The 27765-nt window shown below is 31.4% G+C and overlaps 1 protein-coding gene across 2 annotated transcripts; it reads left to right on the forward strand.

Annotated features, from left to right (window-relative positions):
- Window positions 1-3710: 3710 nt before the first annotated feature.
- Window positions 3711-27266, forward strand: LOC106663258 (autophagy-related protein 13). 2 transcript variants are annotated; one of them, XM_014387966.2, is made up of 6 exons: window positions 3711-4050; window positions 14145-14327; window positions 14787-15129; window positions 21257-21440; window positions 22518-22785; window positions 25642-27266. In XM_014387966.2, exons 2-6 carry the CDS (start codon window positions 14172-14174, stop codon window positions 25852-25854), a joined length of 1164 nt encoding a protein of 387 aa, XP_014243452.1. In that variant the 5' UTR covers window positions 3711-4050; window positions 14145-14171; the 3' UTR covers window positions 25855-27266. The 2 variants fall into 2 exon arrangements, with proteins under 2 accessions (XP_014243452.1, XP_014243442.1); XM_014387956.2 differs by having other exon boundaries at window positions 22518-22794; window positions 25642-27265.
- The last annotated feature ends 499 nt before the right edge of the window (window positions 27267-27765 follow it).

Genomic DNA, 27765 nt, shown 5'->3' on the forward strand with positions numbered 1-27765 from the left:
TTCATTTTTCCCATTGCATGAATATTTATATTATTTTTAATTGTTATTTGTTAACAATGATTGGTTGTCATTGAAAGAGGAGAATAACACTTTATACGACTTGAGTTCTTAAAATGAAATTTACTCGTTATTAATAATTAATCCTGCCCACTTCTGATTGTTGTATGTATCAGGTAAATATACTGTATAATAGCAAGATATCTATATAATGCCTTTAATAGTATTATTTGTTTAAAAAAATATTAATTTTTGACTGCACAATATCTTGTAAAATTATGTTTTAGGAGAATTTATTTATAGTTATACGGTAATAGAGTATTTCAGGATTAAATGCTTGTTTGCTCATTATTAGTTACACCTTATCAACTTTGGTCAAACACCTTGTTTTAAAATAGTTTAAAGTTTTAAAAGCAAGCCGAACCTTATATGCAGTATGATTAAATTTCAAACAGTTTAACAGTGATTGGAAAACACAAATGAACAGTTGACCCTGGTATTATTTTTAGGCAAAGTAATATTTATGTTAGCTTTATAATTGTATATTATTGCCGACAGTGTAAAGGTATTTCTAAAAACATGATAGGATTTATAATGAATAAATGAATAATTAGCAATAATTTGTTCACACAATTGTGAATGAATGATAGTAGAAATATACATTTCAAAACATACAACTAATTCATTTTAATTTAACTTTTTTCAGCTTTATAAATCAACATGAAAAATGATTAAAGTAGACCATTGCAATACCTTGGTAAGTCAGAAATATTGAATGGATAATACTATTACATATTTATTTTCATTTTAGAAACACGATATTTTTCAATGTGAGAATGATGTAAAAGGGATGGTTAAATAAAATATGATTTAAAAGGATTTATTGAATTGTATTTTGTAATAATTTCAACAGTAATTTTTTTAAAATAAATTAATTCAATACAACATATGTTTAATGCTTATTATCATATTCTCTAAGCAACAAAACATGGTCATAGAACTACTCCAAAATTACAAGATGTGCAATGACCGGCAAACATAAAGCATATAATTTTGAAGTGCCCAGAATACGAAGAGGCAAGACAGAAATTTTTCGACGAGGTGTATACACTGAGAAATTTTGGGCGACCGTTTTGCTGGAAAAGCTTCCTTTCAACTGGAAATGGATGTATATAAATTGATACATGCATTTTTTGAAAGAATGTGATATTGATTATGATACTGTGATGTCGTCGTACATGCGTGTTATTTATTAGTTATGTGTAAAACTATTTCGCTGTTTTGTTTTTCTTGTTTTAATTTATTCATTTATTGTGACGTGTACTTATTCAAACAAATAAATTAACATAAACCCGAATTGATTTCATTGTATTCTGATTCCCTTTGATGATTTAAGGTTTGATGATATGATTTTGATTCATTGATTCATGGAAAACTAAGTTGTTAGCACTTGCAAATCATTCATTCAACCAAAAACGTATATAGCTTGTTTTTGTTGCACTGTAATTACACAATAATTTTTTTAAACCCTTTACTCAAAGTGATTACATAAATTGCTACCAATACTATTCTATAAATACTATACAAAAAAAAAATGTTCTTTCGATCGTTGAACTAATATTATTACAGAAATAAATAATACTAAGACAAAGCCTGTCTAGATTTGCAATGTACACCATTTTTGACAAAATATGTACCATGATATCAATACTTCAGTCACTCAGTTGACTAGTCTCATTAACCATGGAAAAAATTAAATGATGAACAGCTCACGTGATACTATAATTGTAATTTGGACATTGTATTTCAGAATTATAATTCTGAATTTTTGAGCTTGAATTATTTCTGAAGACCTGGTGTGTAATCTTACTTGCTAAAACTAAGATTTTGCTTAATATTAATTTCTATGTAACTGGTTATGATGGATTCATTCCAGTTGTAAAGAACAAATAGAAGAAAGAATTAATGCAAGGATTCATCACAAAACACCAGTGAATATAATGCTGTCAATGAATTAACTGTTCCAGTTGGAAAGAGAATGGCCAAACTCGATCTAATAAGTATATATATATTATACTACATTCCCCACTGCAGTTGCTCGTCAACTGCCTCTTAAAAAAATACCGTACTCTTTTCTTGTCCAGCTCTTTTATCCAGAAATGCCGACACGACTAGGAATCCAAACGAATACCACTTTTTGTTAAGTGCTTTGATTTCATAAAGGTATTTGTGAATTTCTAAGATGTATGGGTCAACCAAGAATTTATTTTTGATGGCTTCGAGACCACTCTTCGAATCAGAGTAAATAATGGCATTACGCCTTCCGTTTCCTTTATAATGCTCAATGATCTGATCACATGAAGTTCAGCTGTGTATATGCTAGCCTCATAAGATAGAGACGACCTGAGATTGTACTCATCAGCAAATATCCCACACCCTACCAATTTCATTTTTGAACCCATCGGTATAAAAAAAAAAATTATAATTGGGAAATGTATTTAAAATTCGCAAGAAGTGTTTCTCTTTCATTCAATAAGGCCAGATCTTTGATAATTGCAGCAGTAGGTAATGATCACAGTGGAACGTATATTTTATTATTATAATTATTATTAATTTTTAAGGGCATTTTAATGGCTAGGTCATTTCATACCCTATCATTTAAACCTATCTTAGGTTAGCTACATCCCTTCTGAGTACTATGAAGTTCTGACTCCAAACATACACTCATAAACTAATCTATCCTATTATATGTTTTATTATTATCATTATTTATTCTTTTTATTAAGGTTTTGGTTGAGATAAAAAGTCCCGCTCGTGACACTGATTTCTTTATCTCAACCAAAACCTTACATAAAAAGAATAATTAATTGAAAGAAGTAACTTGGTCAATTGACCACTAAAACATAAATGGATTATCATTATTATTATTATTTTACTATGTTTATAAAACTAACTTTATTTATAATGTATGTACATATAAAGGGGCTTAAAGCCCTATTTGTACCTCTAAAATAAATAAAAAAGGTCATTGATGAAAATATTAAATAAGAGTGGAGAAAGGTTAAGATAGGTTAAGAGAGTACCAAGAACGGTATGACCTACCATTTAATCTGGAAATAGTTCTTAAGCATAACAGTGACTTCAAAGTTAATCTTATTAGGTACTTAAAATTGATAAATGCGTATGGATACACATAACCAACCACGCGTGGTACATCTCCATTTTTCAGTGTGAATGTATTTATTAGCGTGGGTGATGAGGTATTTCTGGTCGTGGTGTGACTGAATATTGAGTAGCTCACAGGGCCACCAAATCAGTTTAGGTAATTATATATTTTTTGTGTGATGTGAGGGACAGGTCGCCGCTATCAAGGTTTGTAATCTGCCGATATGCTGCGACCTCTTCAATATGAATGTATTTATTAGCGTGAATGTTTTGTGCAAATCGACTGGAACTAAGGACCTCAGTCGTGCATAGGTACTCTTGAGCCCTGCCAACTGTAGAATAGAAACTATTTTCTTCGGAGTGGGTATTGTAATTTGTGAGTGAGTCTGTAAATATTGAAGTATTTTTAACAAACCATGGAAAAAAAATGGAGAATAGTGAGCCCCTCGGGCCAAAGAAGAAACCTTTGTCATTAAAGTTTAAAGGAAATCGAGAATCCAGACGTCGCAAACTCAAACTCCTATCCATAAAAGGAGCGGTAAGAAGAATGACAGTGCAAAAGAGGAGAAAGTACGAATGAGTGCCTACTGCCTACGTGTAGGTGAACACGTAACGGACCGTTATTGGCGGATCGGCCCGAAGCGCTCGCCTCCGTCCTTCCAGTACCAATGACGTTGGAAACGCCCACCCCGTCGCCAAATCCCTTCCAACGAGTCACGTTACGAGATCGAAAACCAGTCGTTAGTTTTCTTTGACTGCGGAATGTGCCTCTTCGCGCCCTCGACCTGCGTCATTCTCAATATCAACATTTCTTCGATTATTATTATTATTAATTCAATTATGATTAATATCGAGTGAGGAAGACCCCGGATTTGATTGAGTCGTAAGGTGAGTTGCCCAACCCTATTCAATACTGGCCTTATCCCCGCACAATAACTGTTAAAACACGGTTCGGTTTTTCCCCGGTTATATTTTTTCTTACGTGTTTTATCACGACGAATGATTCGTTACTAATTAAATTGCTGACAATGTTGAAATCTGCTACTTTAGGTTATTCATTAAAACCGACATTCCTAACGATACTCGTACTACATCTACACAAATACACCCGAAAAAATCTCATTTTGTTTTTATACAGTTTTACACAGATAGACTAGAATAAGAAAAAAACAAATACGGATTTCCTTGTTTGGTTTTTTCCACGAACTTGTTCCGTCTCGAGGCACCACGTGTTAACACTAATCCAAGTTCGCTCAGTTTGAAGGTCTAGCCTTTCCAGAATAACATTAAATAGTTTAAACCGCTTTACCTTTAACCCATCTATGCCTTGATAAAAACATTAATTAGGTTAATTATTTTAACCGTGAAAAAAAACTCATTTTAATCATTTTAATCCGCTATTGAGCCATGACGAACATTCCATTGATTGTTTGCTAAATTCCGCTAATTATTGTTTAGGTATTAATATCTGAGATGAAAATAGTTCAAGAGTATTAAATACATAAATGGACCCTTGCCATGTGCATACTTGTTCATTCAGTTGGAAAGTACTACTTTAGATAACAGGAAATGCTTCACATATATTTCTACTTGGTACTTGAAAAGTCAATCCCTTTCTTTTCAACCATAATTCTCATTAAATTTGACTCTTGTACTGATTTTGTGTCAGATTTGCTAATAAAATAAGATCCAGTATCGTTTTATTTTAAGATTGACCTATAATAAAAAAAATACTTCCTTTGACTGGTATATTGTATAGTACTTATTGCATGGTTGAATGTGAAATAATTTCAGTAACATTTATGTATATAAATGGATTTTTACACTGTGTATTTGGTTGGAAAGTCAATTTTTTCCAGATAACAAAAAAATTTCACATACCTTTAACCCATAAATCTAATTACACTCTACTTTTATACTGTTTTATTATTTTTTAATTTTTTTACATTTCAAGTTTGATAGCAACAATTTTATATTATTTTTCAATTGTGCAATAATGAAAAATACACTCTTCATTTACTATATTGTGTAGTTTTTTCTACTGTACAGTTAATTTTCTGAATTGAGTCTTTGTTTTCTTAAATGGAAATAATTCACTAGCATTTATGTACAAAAAGTAAAAATTTAATGGTGCATTCGGTTGGAAAGTCTACTACCTCCAGATAACAGGGATTACTTCGCATATGTTTACTTCAAACCCCAATTCTCATTACAATCGACTAGTTGTACTGCTTTCATGTCAGATTTCCTAATAAAATAAAATGCAGCATCGTTTATCTTTCATTGCTAGATTCGGTAGTATTATTATACGGTTAATATTTGGAATTTGCTACACTGAATCGTATGTGGAAACATTTCAGTTATATTTATGTATATGATTTCAACTCCACCATGTTCAAATCACAGTTGGAAGGACAATTTCTTTCAGGCAACATGAATTTTTCACACACCTTTCCTTCAATCCATAAAATCAGTTACAATTTACTTTTATACTGTTTTATCATTATTATTTTATTTCAAATTAGTTAACAGCTTTCAATTAATTAATCCTTTTATGTAAGGTATTGGTTGAAATGAAAAAGTTAGTTTCACGAGCGGGATTCGAACCATTTCATTTCAACCAATTAATTAATTGAAAGAAGTTATTTCGTCAATCGGACCACGAAATATAATGAATTAGTTAACAACGTAAGCTTCACTGTTATATTATTTTTCAATTGAGCAATATTGAAAAATATATTGTACTAGATTGTGTTACTATTGTCCATTTAATTTTCTGGATTTCAGCATTGATGTTTTAGTATGAATCTTAAGTAAAAATAATTCAGTAGCATCTATATACATAAAAAACCTTCAATTGAGGATTCAGTTGGGAAGTATACCCCTTCCAGATAACATAAATTACTTAACATATGTTTCCTTCAACCCATATTTCTCATTAAATTTGGCTTCTGATTTTGTGTCAAATTTACTAATAAAATAAGATACTATATCTTTTTATTTTAAGATTGAGCTATGATTTAAAAAAAAAATGCACCCTTTGACCTGCTATATTTTATAGTTCTTATTATCGCATGGTTAATATTCAGAATTGCTATGTGAAAAATTTTCAGTAACATATATATAAATGGACTTTTATGTTGTTTTTGGTTGGAAAGTCAATTCCTTCCAGATAAGAATTTTTCACATGCATTTCCTTTATCCCATAAATGTACTTACAATATACTTTTATACTGTTTTATTTATATTTTTTCCAAATTTGATAACGACAAGGTGCAATGTTATATGATTTTTCAATTGAGCAAAAATAAAAAAAATACATCTTTTACTGGACTGTAGTTTTTACTATTGAACTGTTAATTTTCTGAATTGCGGCATTGATATCTTAAGTGGAAATAATTCAGAAGCATTTATGTAAAATAAACTTTTAATTGTGCATTTGATTGGAAAGTCTACCTCTGGATAACAGGGGTTACGTCACATATGTTTCCTTCAAACCATAATTCTCTTTACAGTTGACTAGTTGTCCTGTTTTATGTCAGATTTCCTAATAAATAAAATACATCATCGACGTTCATTACGCTTGACCTGAAATGAAAAATATACCCTTTGATTGCTAGACTGGGCAGTTATTAATATTTGTAATTGCAACAATGAATTCTATGTGAAAACATTTAAGTTATGTTCATAATTGGACCTTCACCATGTGCATACTTCGGTTGGAAAGTCTACTCTTTTCAAACATCAATTTTTTAACATGCTTTATTCAACCCATAATTAACATCAATTACAATCGACTGTTGTACTGCTTTTATAAATTTCCTAATAAAATAAAATGCAATGTCATTTTATTTTAAAAATGACCTGTAATGAAAAATAAACCCTTAGAATTTATAAATGATGGGGTGAGCGTGGAGTTCAATCCTTTTTAAAAAGGAATAAACCCTTTGATTGTTCGATTGGGTGGTTCTTATTATTCTATGGTTAATGTTTGGAATTGGAACAATGAATCATGTGGAAACATTTCACTTATATTTATGTATATAATTGACCTTTACCGTGTGCATACTCGGTTGGAAAGTACTCCTTTCAAATAACATCAATTGTTTCATTTATGTTTCCTTTACCCATCAATTTCTTTACAATCGTATCTGGTACAATTCTATTTCAAAATTGCTAACAATAAGATACAATGTCATTTTATTTTACTATAAATAGGTTGTTTTTATCTCAAGCACAATAAGGGAAACAAATCAAATATCATTTTAAAATTGAATTTAGCAACAATTGATAAATGAAAAAAGCCCTCCACTCGAGTGGTAGATTGTGCAACTGTCTACTATTAATGTACAACAATTGTTTTAAATCTCAGCATTACTATCTTAGTACATTTTGTGAAATAGTTCGGTAACATGTCCAAGTTTGAAAGTCTAGTTTTCCTGGATAATTGAAACATACGTTTATATTCTTAATTGAGATTTAGTAAATCTCTTGACAAAATACTGTTTTCTCCAGTATTCGATTGATAAAAGATTTTTTTTAATTTACTCGAGTCACATTGATAATTTTAAAAAGTATATTCGAATGTTACTTTGTATAAGTTAGTATTATTATTGTAAAAATGATGGATATTGTAAATTACAACTTTATATCTTATGGAGTATTTATTTTGAATAAAAATAGTTCAGTGTTATTTAAAGGTTTGCGCTTAAATGTTCATTCAGTTGGAAATTCTACTCTATCTGGATTACAGGAATTGTTATACCTTTTTTTTTTATTTCTATTACCCAATCAGTGACCATTTCTATTGCGAATATGCATTCAAAAAATTACAACACTGATTTCTCTGTTGTCTGCGAGGTGTTAAAATTGAAATTTGGTTTTCCGATACTTGCTGGATTGATCTGTCAGATGTGGCGTGTGGCCATCTGGGACAAGTATTGAAAATGATTAAAACCAAATTTGATTAAAGTTAACCAAAGTGCATAGTTGTGTAATCAGTTGGAAAGTCTAGTCTTAGAAGAAAAACAAGTATTTTATCCTTTCTCTTCCTACCAAAGTCAATGTTTTATCTATTAGATAAAAGTAATTGTATACGAGGTCACGATAGCTCAAGTGGTAGGCAGCGGCGTATCAAGCCAAAGATCGTGGGTTCAAATCCCGCTCGTGCCATTAACTTTTTTATCTCAACTGAAAACCTTAATTAATTGTAAGATATTAATTGGTCAAGTGGACCACGAAATTAGTGAATTGAGTAATTGTATACCTTTCTCTAACTTGTACAATTGTAAGGTAAACACTTTCTTAAGTGTCTTGACCCATAATTCAAGCGTGACTGTTTTGTAATAAAGGGGTATGAAAAGGTTGGTATAATAACAGAAGAAAACATATTATTTCTGACCTTTCAAAAATTAAAATTTGGCACACTAATTTGTAACACCATCATCAAACAAATCCTTTTCCAATTTGAACCTTGCGAGAAAGCTACTTAGTGTATTAATTGAAGGTTACATGGCCACGAGGATTGTGAAATATCTACCAAAAAAAGATTATCTTTTTGTTAAATCATCCAATTAACTGCCCATATGTTAGCTATACTTAAAAATGCCATGTCATTTTATTTTTATATTGATAATTAAATCAAGCAGCGAGTACGTAAAAATTGCAACTTTTTTGAGTGCCAGATCGAGTAGCTTAATTCTTTTATTGCACATTATTAAATTATATTCATGTTAGCTTAATGTTGTATGAAAATAGTATGAGAATTTAATGAAACATGATTGTACCTTTACTACTTCATGCATACCAGACAATTAAGTTGGAATGTCATTCCACCACTTTTTCTAGATTTCACGATGAAAATCATTTTAATGATTTTCTTGTAGCTTTACAATGTTTTTGTATTAACTAAGCAAATATATTAGTAAAACAGATCTTTAATCTATCATTGAAATTGAGCTCTAATGAAAAATGAGAAATACTTTTTACTTTTATGATTTCAATAAATGATATTTGTCAATTTTGTCTACAAATATTTCATTTTACTTATAAATAAATCATTACCAAATGCACACCTTGTTGGTTCAGTTGGAAAGTTTAATATTTCAAGAAATTGATGAGTACGTCGATGACTTGTAGATATTAGATGATTTATATTATTCTTATAGAAATATGTATTACAAGAAATGTGTAGTTTAATTATTTGCTATATAAAATTATACTATAATTAATTCATTACAAATATTATATCATTACATTGTGTAATTCTTATTTTAGCACAATATTTATTTTAAAATACAACATTCACTACCATGTAATTAATTGTATGTGTATTTACATATTTAGTGAAAATTTCAGCTGTGTACTGCTCACATTTCCTTAGACATTTTGACTCAATCATGATGCCATATAGACACCAAAAGGCGTATTACTTTCCTCAAAATGTCTTATCATTATTTGGAATGTCCTTTGATAATTGTATCATCACAGATTGCTGTCCACTTTGAGATTGTTAAACTCAAAGTGTATTGAAGAAATTATGAGTATAATTTTGAAGTGAAAAAAAAATTAACTGGTGGTTAAACAGATAAAATCATATCTTTCCTGCTGTCATACTGGAAATTCCAATGATGCAATTAACATTGTAAAATATTATTTCATTGAAAGGCTCCAGTAGACACAATAATTTATGTCTGTAAATTTTTCAGTTTTCCAAATAATCTAATAAGAAACATTTTCATTATATACTTAGGAATTAGTCAATATAAACAACACAGTGTACAGTTGTGGGTTTTAAATTTTTTTTTTTTACAAAGTATGGTATATAATGGATCTCACATATTAATCGGTGAAACTCACAATATAAAAATTCTATTCCTGCTTTGTGAAGACAATGAGAATGCACTCGCATTATTATATTGAAATTTTAACCTCTCATGAACATAGTATTCTCTTAATGAATAATTCCAATTTGAAAGTGCTCGCTGTGGTGGAATTTTTAACAAAGGGGAAAGGTTGTTGGAACTGTTAAAAAAAAAACCTGTTAAATGTGCCACGCAACTTGGATTAGGAAGTTGGCAGGAATAATGGGGACATTACCTTCTAGTCTTAAATAAATAAAAATAAAAAAACCAACAGTAAAAACTTCGTTATACATTTGAAACCAATCGTTTAACTTTTGCTTAAAAAAAAAAAAAAAAAAATCATTTGTATGTTTGATATATATTAACAGTTGCAATTTTGAATTATATTTATTTAAAAAAAGGATATCTTGTAACAAATCTTTTGTCTTTCTATATTTTTCAAGTTACGATGATTTGTAGGTGTAAAATGATTTTCAATTCCGCCGTGTTATATAACGCAATGTGGTAAACAGGTTCTTGTCTCCACACTTCAATTCTCTGTGGTCAAGGTCAATTATTTTTTCCTTTAGTTTAAAAATAACGTCAACGAGCAGTTAAGTATCATGTAAATGTGATAGTAAAATATGATTTTGTGTGTAATTTAATCGCAAATTTTTGTCGACCCTCACTAAGAGTTGAATTACTTTTTTCAAGTATGTAAAAAGTGATGATGATGATGTCGGAGGTAATCATTACAGTATTAGTGATTGAGTAAATATGTTTAACCACGATAAAAAGATACGATTTAATTTTCAGTTATTTATTTCATTGATAGCTTTAACTGTTTTCCTTATAAAAATTAGAAGGAAACAAAGATATTTCGTTTAGAATGTTCGTTATTTTATTTCTTTTTATATATTTTTTTTTTCATTTATGACATTTATTTTATTTTTTTAATCCATTTATTTTTTATGCCATATATTTCAATTGCTAATGCATTTCGGGCCATGTCCCTGGAGTCTCTTCAGAGCTTACTATTTAGCTAAATGGAACTCAAAGGGAACAGGGACGTGGCCCGAAATGCATTAGCAATTGAAATATATGGCATAGTTATAGTTCAAAAAATAACCAACATTCTAGATATCGGGTTGTCCGGAAAATAATGCAGGATTTTAAGTTTTCATTAAAAAAAATCTATATAAAATATTCTGTTTACGTTTACAGGATTACTCATTTGTATGAATGTCAACACTTATTAATCCTCTTCCAAATGATATTGTTTGTTTACCTCTGTAGCATTCCGCTACTTGGAAATAATTCAGTCATCCTTATAATGTCAAAGCGAGAATTTCGTACGATTTTCTTTTACGAGTTTAAACTCGGCCGAAGCGGAGCCCAAACGGCTAGAAACATTAACCAAGTCTGGGGCGAGGGTTGTGTTAATGAGTGCACTGTGCAAAGGTGGTTTAAAAAATTTCGGGAGGGAGATTTCAGCCTTGAAGATGAAGAAGGTCGTGGAAGGCCTTCCTCTCTTAATGATGATGTTCTGCGATCAGTGGTGGAAGAAAACCCCAAAACAACTGTTCGAGAACTTGCAGAGCAACTCAAAGTCAGTAAAACGACCGTCGCTGACCACCTCAAGGCGATTGGAAAAGTGAAAAAACTCGAAAATTGGGTTCCACACTCATTAAACGATCGCCAAAAAAATCAGCGCTTTGATGTTTGTGCATCACTTCTTTGTCGAAACAAAAATGACCCATTTCTGGCCAGAATTGTTACATGTGACGAAAAGTGGATTCTCTACGATAACACTAGACGTTCTGGACAGTGGCTCGACAAAGGAGAAGCTCCAAAGCCCCCAACTCATCAAAAAAAGGTAATGGTTACGGTATGGTGGGCTTCATTTGGTTTAATACACTACAGCTTCTTAAATCCTGGCGAAACCATCAATGCTGAATCATACTGTAACCAAATTAATACCATGCATCAGAAATTGGCAGTAATGAAGCCCTCTTTGGTCAATCGGAAAGGGCCCATTTTGTTGCATGACAACGCTCGACCACATGTGTCACGTGTAACGTCACAAAAATTATTGGAGCTTGGCTATGAAACTTTGCCTCACCCACCCTACTCTCCGGACCTCTCGCCTACTGACTACCATTTTTTTAGACACCTGGACCACTACTTACAACACATAATATTCAAAAATCAAACGGAACTGGAAAATGCATTTATTGACTTTATCAATTCTAAAAATTCTGAATTCTACTCAGACGGAATTAATAAGTTACCAACACGTTGGGAGAAATGTATTGAGAGTATGGGAAATTATTTTGATTAAAGAACATTGCTTTAAAGTAACTAGTTTCTTTTTTTTTGTTTAATACCAAAATCCTGCATTATTTTCCGGACAACCCAATATAAACTATTTTTACCATCAAATTAATTTAAAATTATTAAAAATATTTTTCATCTCAAGGACATTTTTTATTTTGTTATATTGTCATTTATGCATCCTTACTGAAAATTCATATCTCTTGAAAATTGTCACATACTCGGAATTTGTTTATTATTGATTAGAGACATTACAAAAAAGAATAATAATAATCAGGGACGTCAAGTTATTTTAGCTCTACTATGTCTTCATTTTACCGAATTGTACAATAAGGGGGTTCGTTGTTTTTTTAAGCCCACAAAACAAAATTATTATGTATTACCATTTTATTACTTAAAAAAGTACAGTAAGTTCTAAAGTTGCTAACAGAATCTCGATGGAATTTTTCTCTTTCATTTAAGAAGTTAATTAATTAAGAGCTTATCACTAATTTATTCGCATTTTGGTTTTGCTATTTCCAAAGCTTATGTTGAAAATTTAAGGCTGTTTAATTATGTTCCGGTTCGAAGAAATGGTAAATTATAACATTAGATTTTTATTAATTAATTTATCTTTTTGACAAAATTCCAAATGAATAAAAAATCTGATGATTACCAACAATCTTGCATAACAAGTGTCTTGTACCTTGACATTTTGTTTGAAAGAACATGATTCTTGTTTTTAAAGAGTTTAATATTTTTTTGAGTGGAGATGAAATTCTTGCATTACCAGAGAATATCATAGATATATTTGTAATTATATGTAGTAAGACTCTTGTATTAATAGTTCTAAATTGCTAAAATAAAATTCCATGGGCAATGCCTGAATATTGGAACCCAGAACCGCTAACATGATAAATACATCAGACTTCCAATGAGTTTGGAATTACAGTTTCTACAATAAAAATGTCTAAATTTTATTATTAATATTATCTTTGAAGTATTTGATGATGTGGAATGTTGTTAGTTTTGTGGAAAGTCTAAAGGATTAATTTTTTAAGCTGGATTATCGGTTTAAAAAATTAATAATTTTAAATTATTATTTGGAAATTATGAGATGCAAGTCTGGTGCGACGTAGGCTTTAGAAAAACATTTCCGTTATCGTGCCCACTCAATAAACACCACACACAAATAATTTTTAACTTGAAAGAAAATTATTTCACACTACACCTTTTATTCTTAAACAGTATCAAATTATTAAAGTGACCTCAAAGCGTCAGTGTTGTGTACTACAATTTTTCTTAAAAGCACTTGTCTTTAAACATTTTGCGCTGTTTTTTTTATCAAAAATTTAATATTTCTTCTTCATTTGTCCTTTATTCCAATGTTTTTGTTTTATTTTTAATAAATTTTTATTAGGCCAATTATAGAAGGAGGTAGGTTGGTAGATAAAAGATAAATTTCTTCAATTGTGCATAGACTAAAAATAAAAAAGTAAAATTGGCAGTGTTACATAGTTGCCTACTTTCTGGAGAATGTTAGTAGTACTAAGAATTACAAAGTACTCTGCTTTACTTTACCACCTACTTTTTTTTTTAGTCAAGGAGGTGTATGTGTATAATATATGCGTTGTGAATTTTTTGAGGGGTAAGGCTATCGCGAAAAAAGGACCAGGGGTGGCAGTGAGAATCACACCACATCCGCAGGGAGCTTATCATCTCAGCTACTGCGGTCCTTTACATTCTAAAAGTGGAATTATAATGAAATATCATGTTTTTTTTTGTTTGTTTTTTAATATAATTTTTTTAATTGTTACTTTTTTCCAGTGTTTCCCATTAATCTTGGCCGCAGAAATGGCAGCTAACAACAAACTCAGTGCTCAAGACAAAAAGGATTTGGACAAATTCACGAAGTTTCTCGCTCTCAAATCAGCACAGATTATCGTCCAGTCAAGGATGGGTGAAAAGATAAACACTAAATGCAATCCAGAGACATCAGGAACTGATTGGGTAAATTCCTCTTCTTTATTTTTATTTTATCTATTTTTTCAGTTGAATATACAACTAATGAAAATCAAAACCCAATTTGTGAAAAAAAAAAAATAAAACAACAATTAAAACCATTTTAAGAATTAAGTTAAAAAGATCGGCATAAGGTCAATTATTCTGATCCTTTTCAACTTAATAATAGTCCATACATGCATTCAACAGTCATAGTTGACGGTATTAATTATTTCAATTAATTATACTTTTAATCTAAGGTTAAAAGATCCTCGAAAGGTTGAGATGAAAAAGCAAGTGTCACGAGTGGAATTCGAACCTATTGAGCCAAAGGTCGTGGCTTTTTCATCTTAGCCAAAACCTTAGATTAAAAATATAATTAATTATAAATTGTAAGTCGATCCAAAAATATTTAATTTCAAGAATGTTAATTATTTATAAGTATAGTATGTATTGCCTTATTTTCAGTTTAATCTTGCGATTAAAGATCTCCCGGAAGTGCTCGCAGAAGCCAAATCTGCCATGTACAATGGTGGTTCACGGCTACCACTCTGCGTTGAGATTTCACTTAGAACAGTTGAAGGTGACATGATGATCCTTGAGACATGGTGCGTCGGCGTCAGCCCGGAAATCACAGACCCATCAGTTAGAGTTACGTACACAGTCTACAACAGGATGGGCATTTTGTTAAAGAGCCTCGTCTCTGTGACGAGGGTGACCCCAGCGTACAAACTCTCAAGGCGGCAAGGCCCTGATTCTTATGTCATCTGCTACAAGATCTACGTCGGAGAGCCACAGTTCCACAGCTTAGGTGAGCCCATTTAACTACTGGATCCGCTCTAAAGTTCACCTAGACCAATCATATTTTTTCATAGTTCATCATTTTAAATTTTAAAAGCTAACTGAGTAAGAAAATAATATTGGCACAAAAATTGAGTAATATTTTTGAAAACTATAATTTCTTAAAATCTTTTTATCCATTCTATTCCACAGATGGAGAAAACTGAAAGCACACTTTCTCCAAAAGTATTTTTTATTTATTTACGAGGATCAATTTCGAGGTGCACTTTTGACTTAAAAATACCCAGTTTCAACAGAAATTAATCCATTTAAATAAATAAAAAATACTTGTTATGAAAGTTAGGTGTCTGTCCGTGGAATAGAAAGGGTAATAAATAACAAGATAAAAAATGAATTTTTTATAACAATCTATTAAAGAAAAATAAGAATAACAGTATTATCAAATTATATTAGTTATTTTTTATTTTTTCCTAATTAAACTGGAATATGCCTAGGGTAAGATAATATAATTGTTTCGTCTAAATTAAAATCAATGTTGTTAGCCAGATGGATACACTTCGCTTAACTTAAATATAATAATCCTAATTAATTCCAACATTAATAAAGTGTTGAGAAATTGTTTTTTTTCTTCTTTCCTGTTCTCTAGTTCAAAAATTAATTGCATGGATGTTGAAGTTTTTTATAACAATTTTTTTGCGATGTCTTGAAAGTGAAAGTTTTCAATGAAAAGCATGCTTTTTACAGTCAGGAATCATCCTCTTAGGTAATTCATATTTCAAAACACACTTCTACCTATTTCCACACAGAGAAAGGGAGAGAATATTCTTCTCTTAAATTTTCTGGAACCTGTTTATTTTTACACCTGTCAAAGCGGATTTTATGAATCAACATTGTAATTGACCTATTTCTAATTAGATTTGATTATTAGGCAAACAGGGAATAAATAAATTAGGTATTTTATGTTTAATCCATTTTTACACCTGCTACAGATTGCATAACTTATTAAAACTACTTAAGAAATTATTTTTGGGGGGTTTTGCCGTCTGGGGAATGGAACTGGAAAAAGAATGAAAGTTCTATTCTTAGCCGTGCTTTTAGGAGGGGGAATTAATAGGAAAGGAATGCAATTCAACAGCCTTGAACGACCTTCGCCAAGGGCGCTTTTACAGAAACTTTAAAAAAAATATATATATTTCTATTTTATTTTCTTTAAAATAAAACTCTACTTCTAAATGTCAATTTTTAAAATCTTAGAAGGATTTAACCAAATCTAATATAATAATAACATTAATTTCCATGATCTGTTTGTGTGTATGAATATCAATTTTAGTGTTTATATTATAAGAGTTTGAATCCAATTAATCTCAATAATAATTATTATATATGATTTGTACAATTAAAAAAAAAAAAAAATAGGTATTTATTTATTTTGCTAAAATGCCGATAAACGTAGCATTAATAAACTGATTATCCAAAAAAAAAAAGATGATAATTAAAATATCACCCACTGGGTAATACACTATTCTGTCATCTTATTTAAATTGTATTTATAAACTAGTTATTAGTGTGATAAGATAGACAGATATGTAGTCTATCTTTGAAGATAGAGAATTCTATATATAATAGATAATGGAATTGATAAGACGCTGCAACAGCAGTTTTTTGCCAACAAAAAATGGCAATCTGGCATGAAGTGTAGAACATTTTGGTTGCACAGCACTCTTGATAATTCAAAAACCTAAGGGACCGCAAAAGTAATTTGAATGATGAAGATGTTCCATTAAGTTGAAAGAAAGAAAAACCAATTTATTAAGAGATTATGTATTTTCAAAAGTTCTTACTTAAATTGTACATAGTAAAAATAATGAAAAAGTGGAAATAACTTGGAACTGTAAAATGAACATTGTTATTCATTATTAAAAAAAAAAAAAATCAAAGCAGTTTTTTTTTCATTTTGGCCGGGTATCTTGTGAAAACGATTTTCTGTAGTGACCAGCGCTGAGAACACGTTAGCAAAACCACCAAAGAAACAAACTAGAAAAAAATCGAAGAAGCTTTCAGCACCAAGGAAGTAAATTATACATAAAAACGTAGAAAATTGTTACAAGGAATAAGTTCATTGTATAAAGAGGGGGAGTTGCTCCATTTCAATTTATAGAATCTTCTCTCACTCTTAAAAAAATATTTCATATTCATAAATATTCGTATATCAAAACAAAAGAGTTTTTCGATTTACCAAAGTGTCCTGATGAGGATTTCATAGTAGCAAGCAATTCAAATTATCAAGTTTCAAATGAATAAGAGTCCTCTGTTGTATTATTTTTCAATAATTCAAAATCATTTTTAAACGATTACTTTTAAAAATGGTTTCTATTTGTGTATGGTTTTCATTTTTAATTTCAAGGAAAATGTTAAATGTTTTAATTCTTCTTAACCAGTCAAGACTCATCAAGAGTGCCATATTTAATTTGAAATATATATTTTAATTTACAGACCGTTTAGATAAGTAAACATAAGAAGTCTAGAAGAATTTGACTAATAACTTGGGAAAAATGTCCAACACTATAATAATAAATATGTCAAGGCTGTGTTATAAAAAGAGTGTGTGAGTGAAAGAGTGAGAATTTAGGCAGTAATCAACTGTCCAACAGTAATAAAAATCTATATATAATGACAATACCAAATGAATTCAATATTCTTGTAATATCTGAATAGAACTTGAATATACTTTTGTTATATCGCAATGTAATGTTATATCACAATATATCATAAAAAATTTAAATGCAGCTTAATTTATTGTGATATTTACTATTGTACTTGTATTCTGAATAGATCATTGAAAAAATACTCCAGACATACTGCAATAGAGAAAACAATATTATTATGAAAATAATATTTCACATTTAAATATTTTTATTCTTAATACTTTTTTTTTAATGTTTGCAATTAATATAAAGCTAATGCATTTTTTCCCTCTTAAAATTTGCAAAACAACTGAATGTTGTTGATTTCTAATTTCCAATTTTTATGCAAAGACGGTTGAGAAGAAAAATTGGAAATCATAATTAATAATAAACAGATAACTTACAGTTATTGATTTAACCAGTCACCCCGCCCAATAAGTGTTATTTAAGAAATGCCAAACATTTAACCATTCACTGCACCCAATGAGAATTATTTAAGAAATTCCAAACATATATTGGGTTGTCCGGAAAATAATGCAGGATTTTAAGTTTTCATTAAAAAAAATCTATATAAAATATTCTGTTTACGTTTACAGGATTACTCATTTGTATGAATGTCAACACTTATTAATCCTCTTCCAAATGATATTGTTTGTTTACCTCTGTAGCATTCCGCTACTTGGAAATAATTCAGTCATCCTTATAATGTCAAAGCGAGAATTTCGTACGATTTTCTTTTACGAGTTTAAACTCGGCCGAAGCGGAGCCCAAACGGCTAGAAACATTAACCAAGTCTGGGGCGAGGGTTGTGTTAATGAGTGCACTGTGCAAAGGTGGTTTAAAAAATTTCGGGAGGGAGATTTCAGCCTTGAAGATGAAGAAGGTCGTGGAAGGCCTTCCTCTCTTAATGATGATGTTCTGCGATCAGTGGTGGAAGAAAACCCCAAAACAACTGTTCGAGAACTTGCAGAGCAACTCAAAGTCAGTAAAACGACCGTCGCTGACCACCTCAAGGCGATTGGAAAAGTGAAAAAACTCGAAAATTGGGTTCCACACTCATTAAACGATCGCCAAAAAATCAGCGCTTTGATGTTTGTGCATCACTTCTTTGTCGAAACAAAAATGACCCATTTCTGGCCAGAATTGTTACATGTGACGAAAAGTGGATTCTCTACGATAACACTAGACGTTCTGGACAGTGGCTCGACAAAGGAGAAGCTCCAAAGCCCCCAACTCATCAAAAAAAGGTAATGGTTACGGTATGGTGGGCTTCATTTGGTTTAATACACTACAGCTTCTTAAATCCTGGCGAAACCATCAATGCTGAATCATACTGTAACCAAATTAATACCATGCATCAGAAATTGGCAGTAATGAAGCCCTCTTTGGTCAATCGGAAAGGGCCCATTTTGTTGCATGACAACGCTCGACCACATGTGTCACGTGTAACGTCACAAAAATTATTGGAGCTTGGCTATGAAACTTTGCCTCACCCACCCTACTCTCCGGACCTCTCGCCTACTGACTACCATTTTTTTAGACACCTGGACCACTACTTACAACACATAATATTCAAAAATCAAACGGAACTGGAAAATGCATTTATTGACTTTATCAATTCTAAAAATTCTGAATTCTACTCAGACGGAATTAATAAGTTACCAACACGTTGGGAGAAATGTATTGAGAGTATGGGAAATTATTTTGATTAAAGAACATTGCTTTAAAGTAACTAGTTTCTTTTTTTTTGTTTAATACCAAAATCCTGCATTATTTTCCGGACAACCCAATAATTTATTCAGTTTTAAACTGGTTGTAAACAAGTGAATAGTCAGTTTTGTCCTTTGTTTTAGTGTATAATAATAGATAAGCCATAATGATAAGGTTCGCTGAAATTTTAACAATAAAAGGTACGATTGCCATGTTATGTGGTAACAGAATCTGTTTATCCACCAAAATCCTTGGCTTTTGTCCTTGAACTCTTAATTTCTCTCTCCCTCTCTCTATCTGAGTATGTAATTGGATATTCGATACGTTCGTCATATCTGACCTTACTTTGAATTTTAAACTTTTCCATTGAACTGAACCGCGGGATAATTTATTTTGACAATAATTTCATTTTGGGTTGAGTTTGTTTTTTCGTACAATTTGAACTCTCCGTTGTTAGAAGAAAAATTTGAATTTCACCAAATGTGATTTATCTTTTCTAAATTATTATTTTTGAACAAAAGTAAGGATAGGTATGGTATTATGTTTGTTATTGGCATAATTGTGAAGGCCAAGCCCGGCCCAGGGACCCTTCGAGAAACCCGGCCAACAAAAGTAGGGACATGAATCGGCGACAGCGCTCTTGTTAGCTTTTCTTTATGCTATTAGTACAGGAGAGATGTGCTTATGTTACCATCCATTAGTTAGCCATCTATTAATTCCAGAAAATCTACGCTAAATCATTTGTGTTGAGTCATCTTCCTGTGTAAATAAAGAGGGGGTATTTTTTATGACCAATAAAGGCTTAAATCTGTTATTAGTTGTATGTAATTATATGTATATATAAAAGGTTTATAATTAATGTTTTTAAATTTATAAACTTTTGACATTTATCCTCCCACCCAATCTTAAAGTTTTTTTCTGTCTCTTCACAGGAGCACTAGCGACACAACTATCTATAACTATAACTAGATGAAAATTAAGAAAACTGTTGCAAAATATAGTGGGGTTGTACTGTTGTCGGAAATTTAACTATAAAAAATGCTTTACAAATGCTTGGGAACACTGTGTATCTTACTGTTTTTTTTTAATTTTTTTTCATGAAGCAAAACTCAAAAGATATAAATGATGAATGATGGAGTGAGTGCATTCAATCCAGTGTGAACTTTTGAGATTTCCGAGTTGAGAGAACATTTGAGAAGTGTGAGTTTCTACTCACAGTGAGTAATCAATAATATTACCTCCACTTACTGTGAGTAGGAACTATATTTTTCAAAAAAGAAACTCAAAAGATGTCAAATTTGCAATGTATTCTTACAAAATATACAATTTTATATTATTGAAGTATTTTTGCGTGGGTTAAGTACAATATCACCTCATTGGAGAAATATCACTTTAAATTTTTGTACTTAGCTAATGTCTTACTTAATTTCTGAAAATAGTTATAATTTACTACTTAAAATATAGTTTTAAATTAATGTTTCTTAATTGATATTATTAAGAGGCAGGGCAATTTTTAACATTTTATTGATGAACAAGAGACAGATTATATTAAATATTCTAAAACGAATGTAAATTTTCCAAAACAGTTTTGTAAAACCAAGTGTTCTAGTCTTTTACTGATGAATTTGCTTCCATCAATTAAATAAAGACATTATAAGTCAAATGTATTCAAATTTAATCTTTTACTCTTTAAGACCAAATTAACAAAAGTTTGTTAACATCATTGTTCATTGTTGTTTGTAGGTGAAGGGTACAACCAGGTTAGGGTCGGACAGCTGAGCACGCCAGTTGGTACAATTCACCTATCTGTGGCCTACCGAACCAAGATGACGATTTCACCGCAACCTAGTAAAGAGACATCGATTATGCTTAAAAGTGACCACTTTAGGCCAGATTTTAGTCCAAAACATCTCCGTTCCAACAACATGTAAGAAGAATGTTTTGTTTTAATTTAAGATTTTTTTAATTTTTTTTTCCCTGGGTGTTTATGTTTGTTCAGTGAGATTCTGCATAATGTTCAGAGCTTATTGCATTTATGCATAATGTACAACCTTTTGGTCAGTATGCACAACATCCAAAAATGATCTCGATGCATAATGACTGCGGTATACTTAGATATAATTATTATATTATGGAAATCCATTGGAAAGAAATTAGATTAAAATGATTGAAAATTTTATTTTTTGCATATTTGCCAAATTTGTAGCATTTTGAATTGCGCAATATTTCTATTTTTATTCTTTTACCAACAGAAACCCAGTTTGCTATGGTAATTCTTACAACGATGGCAGCCCTATCCTTACCCCTTCATTAATGATGACAAACCTTCCACCACCTTCCATGCCGACATTGATTTGTTAGGGATGTCTATGTGCACTGAAAGTGGATGTCTATGCATTGATGCTGATTTTGCTTAATGACCATTGATTGCTGGACATTTTGAATAATGACCAACCTGCTTGGTTGAAATCTTACATAAATGACAGTGGTGAGCATTATGTCTATTGACCATATTCCCTTGGTCAGTATTGATACTTCAGGTGATTCATTCCACATATGGGCCAAGTCTCTTGTATAATGGCTAGCCATTATGTCTAATTAATCATATTGCCTTTAACATAATATACTTTTGTAATATTAATCTGATTTATTTTCTTCCTTTTCTTACTTTATTTAATTAGTTTTTTCCTACTTACAGGTATAATTTAGTGCATTTTACAAAAATAAGTTTAGAATTTTATTCAATAAATATGGGTATTGGGGGGGGATACAATATGTTAGTGAGGTAGTTAACACAAAGTACTTGATATGTAGTTCAATAATTGAAACAGAAAAAATTAATATTAAAAATTGGACCTTCCCATTTTTTCTTTCTTTAACATACTTTTCTTTAAATTTTAGTTCAAGATTCCAAGAAAAAATTAAGAAGGGATAGGATATAATAAAATTAAAATCTTTTTGTAGTTTCTTTTTATTAAATTTGTTATTTTTGGCATTGTTGCAGAGATGAAAACAATTCTTCATTGAGTGAGACCATTAAGATGGGTGCATTTGCCGACACAATCAAAAAGGGAAGGATTAGTATAGAAAACGAACCGCTGAACGATGTCCCATTCATGAGCTTGCTCAACGTTGGGAAACAGGCGAACAAAATTTCACCCCCAGCAATACCGCCATCATCTGAGCAACATACGCCTAACCAGGATGACAGCGATAATGGCAACATCACACCAAGATGCCCTTCGATCACATCACATGATGATTTCATTATGGTAGACTTGGTAAATTTTTATATTGATTAACATCAGCATGAGATATTTTAATTAATTTTCTCCATTACTAACACATCCTTTTCCTATTTATAAAAGTATTTTATGAGGGAAGACGAGTACATACCTAGGTTAAATAATGTACTATGTGCACCTTGCAGTCACAAAAACCCTGCTATAGATCAGACATTAAAATTGCTGTGTCATAATGTAATTCACATTGGTAGTATTTCGCTTGTGCTGGGTATGAGTGGGAATAAATTGCATGTCTGCTGTTAACCAAAGAAACTAGACAATTGAAAAATAATACATATTTCACCTTATGATGACAATTTATTAAGTAAATTATTGGAATGGTGAGAAAATAATGAGTGCCAATAACCTTACAGTGATGAGTGCCAGGTCAACGCTTAAACCGTTGCAGCCACTGACTACTTTCTTGCAGTCGTACACATACCTTCAGCACTTTTGTATCCTATGATGTATCTAGTTATTGCATGTGTACCGTTTTCAGCATGTTATTTATCCAATTTGTCCAGTCGGATAAACTGCTTTTGAAATTGCTCTTACTCTATTCATAGACAGTCCATTCTTAATAAGTCGAAATTCAAAGGACTGGACATAGTTGTTTGACTATTCTACAGTTGACTTATTGTGGTCGATGTTTCACTTATTTAAAATTATGGAAGAGTAATATGTGAGATTTCTTCATGTGGTCATCGGGAGTAATGAATGTTATTCTCTACACACAGAATCTCTTTCTTTCTTTCGTTCTTTCTTGTTTAATTTTTTTCTCACGTACACACTTTCTTTGCTTTCTGTCTAAATCTCTTATTTTTTTTACTGTTTTACTCACTCCCTAAACTTTAATTTTCTACCTGTCTTCTCTCTCTCCCCCCCTCTTTCCTTCCTCTCTTTCTCTCTCTCTCTCTCTTCTCTCTCTCGTTCTTTCTTGTTTAATTTTTTCTCACGTTACTCACTTTCTTTGCTTTCTGTCTAAATCTCTTATTTTCTTACTGTTTTACTCACTCCCTAAACTTTAATTTTCTACCTGTCTTCTCTCTCTCCCTCCCTCTTTCCTTCCTCTCCCTCTCTCTCCTCTCTCTCTCTCTCTCCTCTCTCTCTCTCTCCTCTCTCTCTCTCTCTNTCTCTCTCTCTCTCTCTCTCTCTCTCTCTCTCTCTCTCCCTCTCTCCCCCCTCTCCATCTCCATCTCCATCTACATTTGTTCGTTCGTTATCTCAGCAACAAAACTAAACTACTCGGCAATGTACAACAAGACAAAAAAATAAAATACTTTAAAACTTGATAATATCATATTCATAACATATTCGACACTAAAAACTCATAAAATACACAAACTTTTAAGAAAAGACTAAATCTGGGAATCCTTAATTTTCTGGCAATAACTGCCTTATTTTTTGTCCTTTCTTTCCTTTCTCCGTTTTGTGAATCAACTTTAGCTTTTCACCCACTGAAAGAATTAGTTTTGCGAGGCATTTTAACATTAAAAAATCAAGACAAACTCAATGTTCAAATACAGAGTAACGACAATAACAGCGGTAAAATAAGTTAAGGATGCAGCGTACCAGTTTATTCCATGATAAGTAGCAAAAACAGGCTGAAGCGGGTGTACCTATAATTGGGGGTGGGTGAAACATAAAAGGGGTGAGCCTACAAACTGTTGAAACCATTCATCAAAAAAGGGGAGGCTTGAAGCCAGTCGTGGTCGATAGCCTCTTCTCTGAAAGTAAAATATTCATGCCGTGATTTGGGATGCAACCTGAAAAGATGAGCTTCATATTCACATGCAATTTCATCTTTTACGTTTTCATAATTTCTGAATTTCCTGTACCAACCCTTGGTTACAAAGGGGGTTTCCAGGCACAAAATAATGATGAAGCCCAGGGAGCATGGCACACTCTCTAAAGTACAAGCTGTCTTCATATACCGGCAAAAGAAATTGTCAGTGGGTGAACAGCAGGCATGTGATCAGTCTCACATATGGGTCAGTGAACCAGATCCTGTCTGAAAAGACAGGGAATAAGCATGAATAAGCATTGGTTTTGGAGATTCGCTCATTTGTGAGATTCCTAGAGGGTACGTAGTATTTGATGCTATTTGTCAGGTCGTACTGTTTTACTGAAACATTTATAGTATGGCTTAGTTCTCCTAATGGTCAACATTCCACTTAAAATGAAAGCCAGTGCTGGTCTGTTGTCCAGAACTTCTTAACTGAAGAGCCCATCTTGGATTTGGGAATGGCGCATTCTATCCATGGGAGTATGCCCCAGGAGGTTTAGACAGATATCGTTTTAATCTTTTTTTAAAAAAAGGATTGAACACCGCACTCACTCCATCATTCATCATTTCTAAAAATCATTTCAATCTTTCGAGCTTCTCGCTGGCCAGATGCATTCAGAATTGCATTACCTTCCATCCTTTTTAAACAAACGTTTGATAAGGCCATGCAGCAGGTGCACATGAAAAAGAATCTTCTCTCAGGCGATGCGGCTCCTACAGGATATAAGTTGTGATGGGGGGGATCGTTCAGAGGTACTTTGTCTTAGAGGCGAAAATCCCCTCACATGTCCATTTTTCTCAGTATGACTTACTTACGCATTGTTCCTGGCATTGGACCTGAATTGGACGTATTGAGGTAATATTTACCACATAATGACGCAGGACAAGAAAATTTGTTTGACATAGTTAAGTGGAGCAAATTGAAAATTAATTAGACTTGTCAAGAGTTAGCTGTATATGTAGTTTTTAACCATGTTGAGAGACTAATACCATAAGCTAATTAATATAATTATTTATTTTATATATTAAAGATGTAATGAAGGGTATTTCCTTTTCAGAAAACACCATTTGCTGGTTCAAATGCCAACACAGATCTTGGACTTTTTTATCGAGAGTGCCAGTCGGCACCCCAGCTCGAAGGTTTCGACAATGAACCAACTCTAGCCGAGCAGGTTGGTGACCTCACAAGGCAGCTCGAAGCTTTTGAGACCAACCTCAAAGAGTATGACAACGTAATTACCGAGCTTTGCCACATAGATAACAACAATTGAGAAATTGAAAAACTTAGGTTTTCCGACTAGTCCTCATTTCACTTCTTTTCCAATCCCCGTTAAAAAAAAGTGTTCCTCGAAATGTTTACTGTTTAGCGAGCTGTACTGTGATTTTTATTTGTGGGCTTTGTTTGTGTGTGTGCTTGTGTGTATGAATGTATAGCTAATTACATTTATAATATAATACCGGTTCCTCTTTATGTTTCTAGGAATAATACATAAATTACTATTTTAAAAAGGTTCTCAGTATTAAAGAAATGTATTTATTTATTTAGAGAAAGAAACTTTGAATGCTGAGATAATACGGGGTTATTTCAATGATCCATTTTGACCATTTGGCTCCAAAAAATGGGTGCCTTTTTTCCATGTGTCAGAGGAATATTTCTATCTAACCAACATTCATTTAATAGTAGAGAACTGCCAAAACAAATTGGAAACTTAGTAAAACTAAATTTATTGTTATTATTCCTGTTAGGCATAGAAAGGAAACCGCAGGCTTACTGTGGTTCCTAACCTTAGCTAATGGCATCAAATTTTGCCCATTTCATTGTTTTTACTGTAACTTAAACTGTTATATAATTTAATAGCATACATTTAGCGGGTTAGGACAGCAGTAGGATTCCCCCCTTTTTTATTTATATAATCTGTATTATTTCTTACAAAATGCAAAAGTTAAGTTTGTACTTTAAGTATTTTTGGACTATTTACCTGAATAATAAGCTGATAATAATTGTAATAGTAAATTAGAATAATTCAATTTAAAAAATTGCCGGTGTTTTTATTTGATAGGTTAAGAAAGCTTATAAAAGACAATTTGTTTAAAGGAAATATTTGTGGCGATTTTAAAATATCAATAGTTCTAATATTGTCTAATTCATTGTTGATTTAACATTTATTACTCCTTATCAGCCAATAATATTTATTTTGATCAGTTCACTGGTGTTGAAACTGTACACTATCAAGAGAAAATTAAATTTATTGCAAAATTGAATTTTTAAAGTTTTTAATCAGATTGTGCATCTTATTTACAAATTTCAAGTGAAAATTGTTATAAAATCAATGCTCTTATAAATAACAATCCATGCCCTCTTAGTAGTAGCTAGGTTACTTAAGCCAATTGTAATTGTTTTCCTTATGAACTTTTTATTTGCTATAATGAAAATAAGATGGTGAGTGAATTGGAAGAACCATAATAATTTTTTTAAACAATTTTTTTTTCCTTAAATGGCGAGGCTAATGGTTGGTTTTGAACCTGATTTAATTATAATTTTTAAAAAAATTTGATTTATGTTTCTTGTAATTGGAGGTAAATTACTTCCATTAAGACTGATGCATAAGATGATTTTTAGGTAAATTTTTAGCACAAAGTTAATTTAAAATAAATATTTATATTGGAAGTTTCAATACATTGTTAATTTTTGCTGTAAATTGCAAATTTATATATATTATATATATTTAATTATTATTTATGTTATGTTACTCAAAAATAATATCAATTGTGGTAAAGATTTATTTTTCTTTTTTAACTACCCCATGATCTCGATCTCTAAGTCAGATTTTCACATAATTATGTTATATTATTTATTATGTTATAAACAAACTTGTTATAGTAAATTTTCTTGCTAATGCACAGTGACCCCTTTTCTCCAGGACATCATTCCTTTGGCCCTTTAAGGCTGGCGGCACACAGACAGAATGCGGCAGAAGTTTCCGTGACGGAAATTTCACGACGAAAAATCCGAACAAGCCACATATACAACAGAAATGAATAGAATTGGCTGTTTTTGGATATTCGGTTGATAACATGGCTCAGTTGATTGTGTATGGTACAATGAAACCACTTTTCGTTTTGTACATTTACAAGGCAATGGAGAAAAAGAGAGAACATTGGATTCAACCATCTAATATGAA

Source organism: Cimex lectularius, unplaced genomic scaffold, assembly GCF_000648675.2.
Source record: "Cimex lectularius strain Harlan isolate CLEC.00 unplaced genomic scaffold, Clec_2.1 scaffold22, whole genome shotgun sequence".
NCBI classification, from domain to species: domain Eukaryota; kingdom Metazoa; phylum Arthropoda; class Insecta; order Hemiptera; family Cimicidae; genus Cimex; species Cimex lectularius.

What these genes read in the sequence shown, in the direction of transcription:
- LOC106663258 (XM_014387956.2), top strand. Translation starts at nt 14,172, where the DNA reads ATGGCAGCTAACAACAAACTCAGTGCTCAAGACAAAAAGGATTTGGAC. An exon ending in GCCACAGTTCCACAGCTTAG is followed by an intron (nt 15,130 to 21,256) that starts GTGAGCCCATTT and finishes TGTTGTTTGTAG; the next exon opens with GTGAAGGGTACAACCAGGTT. An exon ending in ATTTCATTATGGTAGACTTG is followed by an intron (nt 22,795 to 25,641) that starts GTAAATTTTTAT and finishes TTTCCTTTTCAG; the next exon opens with AAAACACCATTTGCTGGTTC.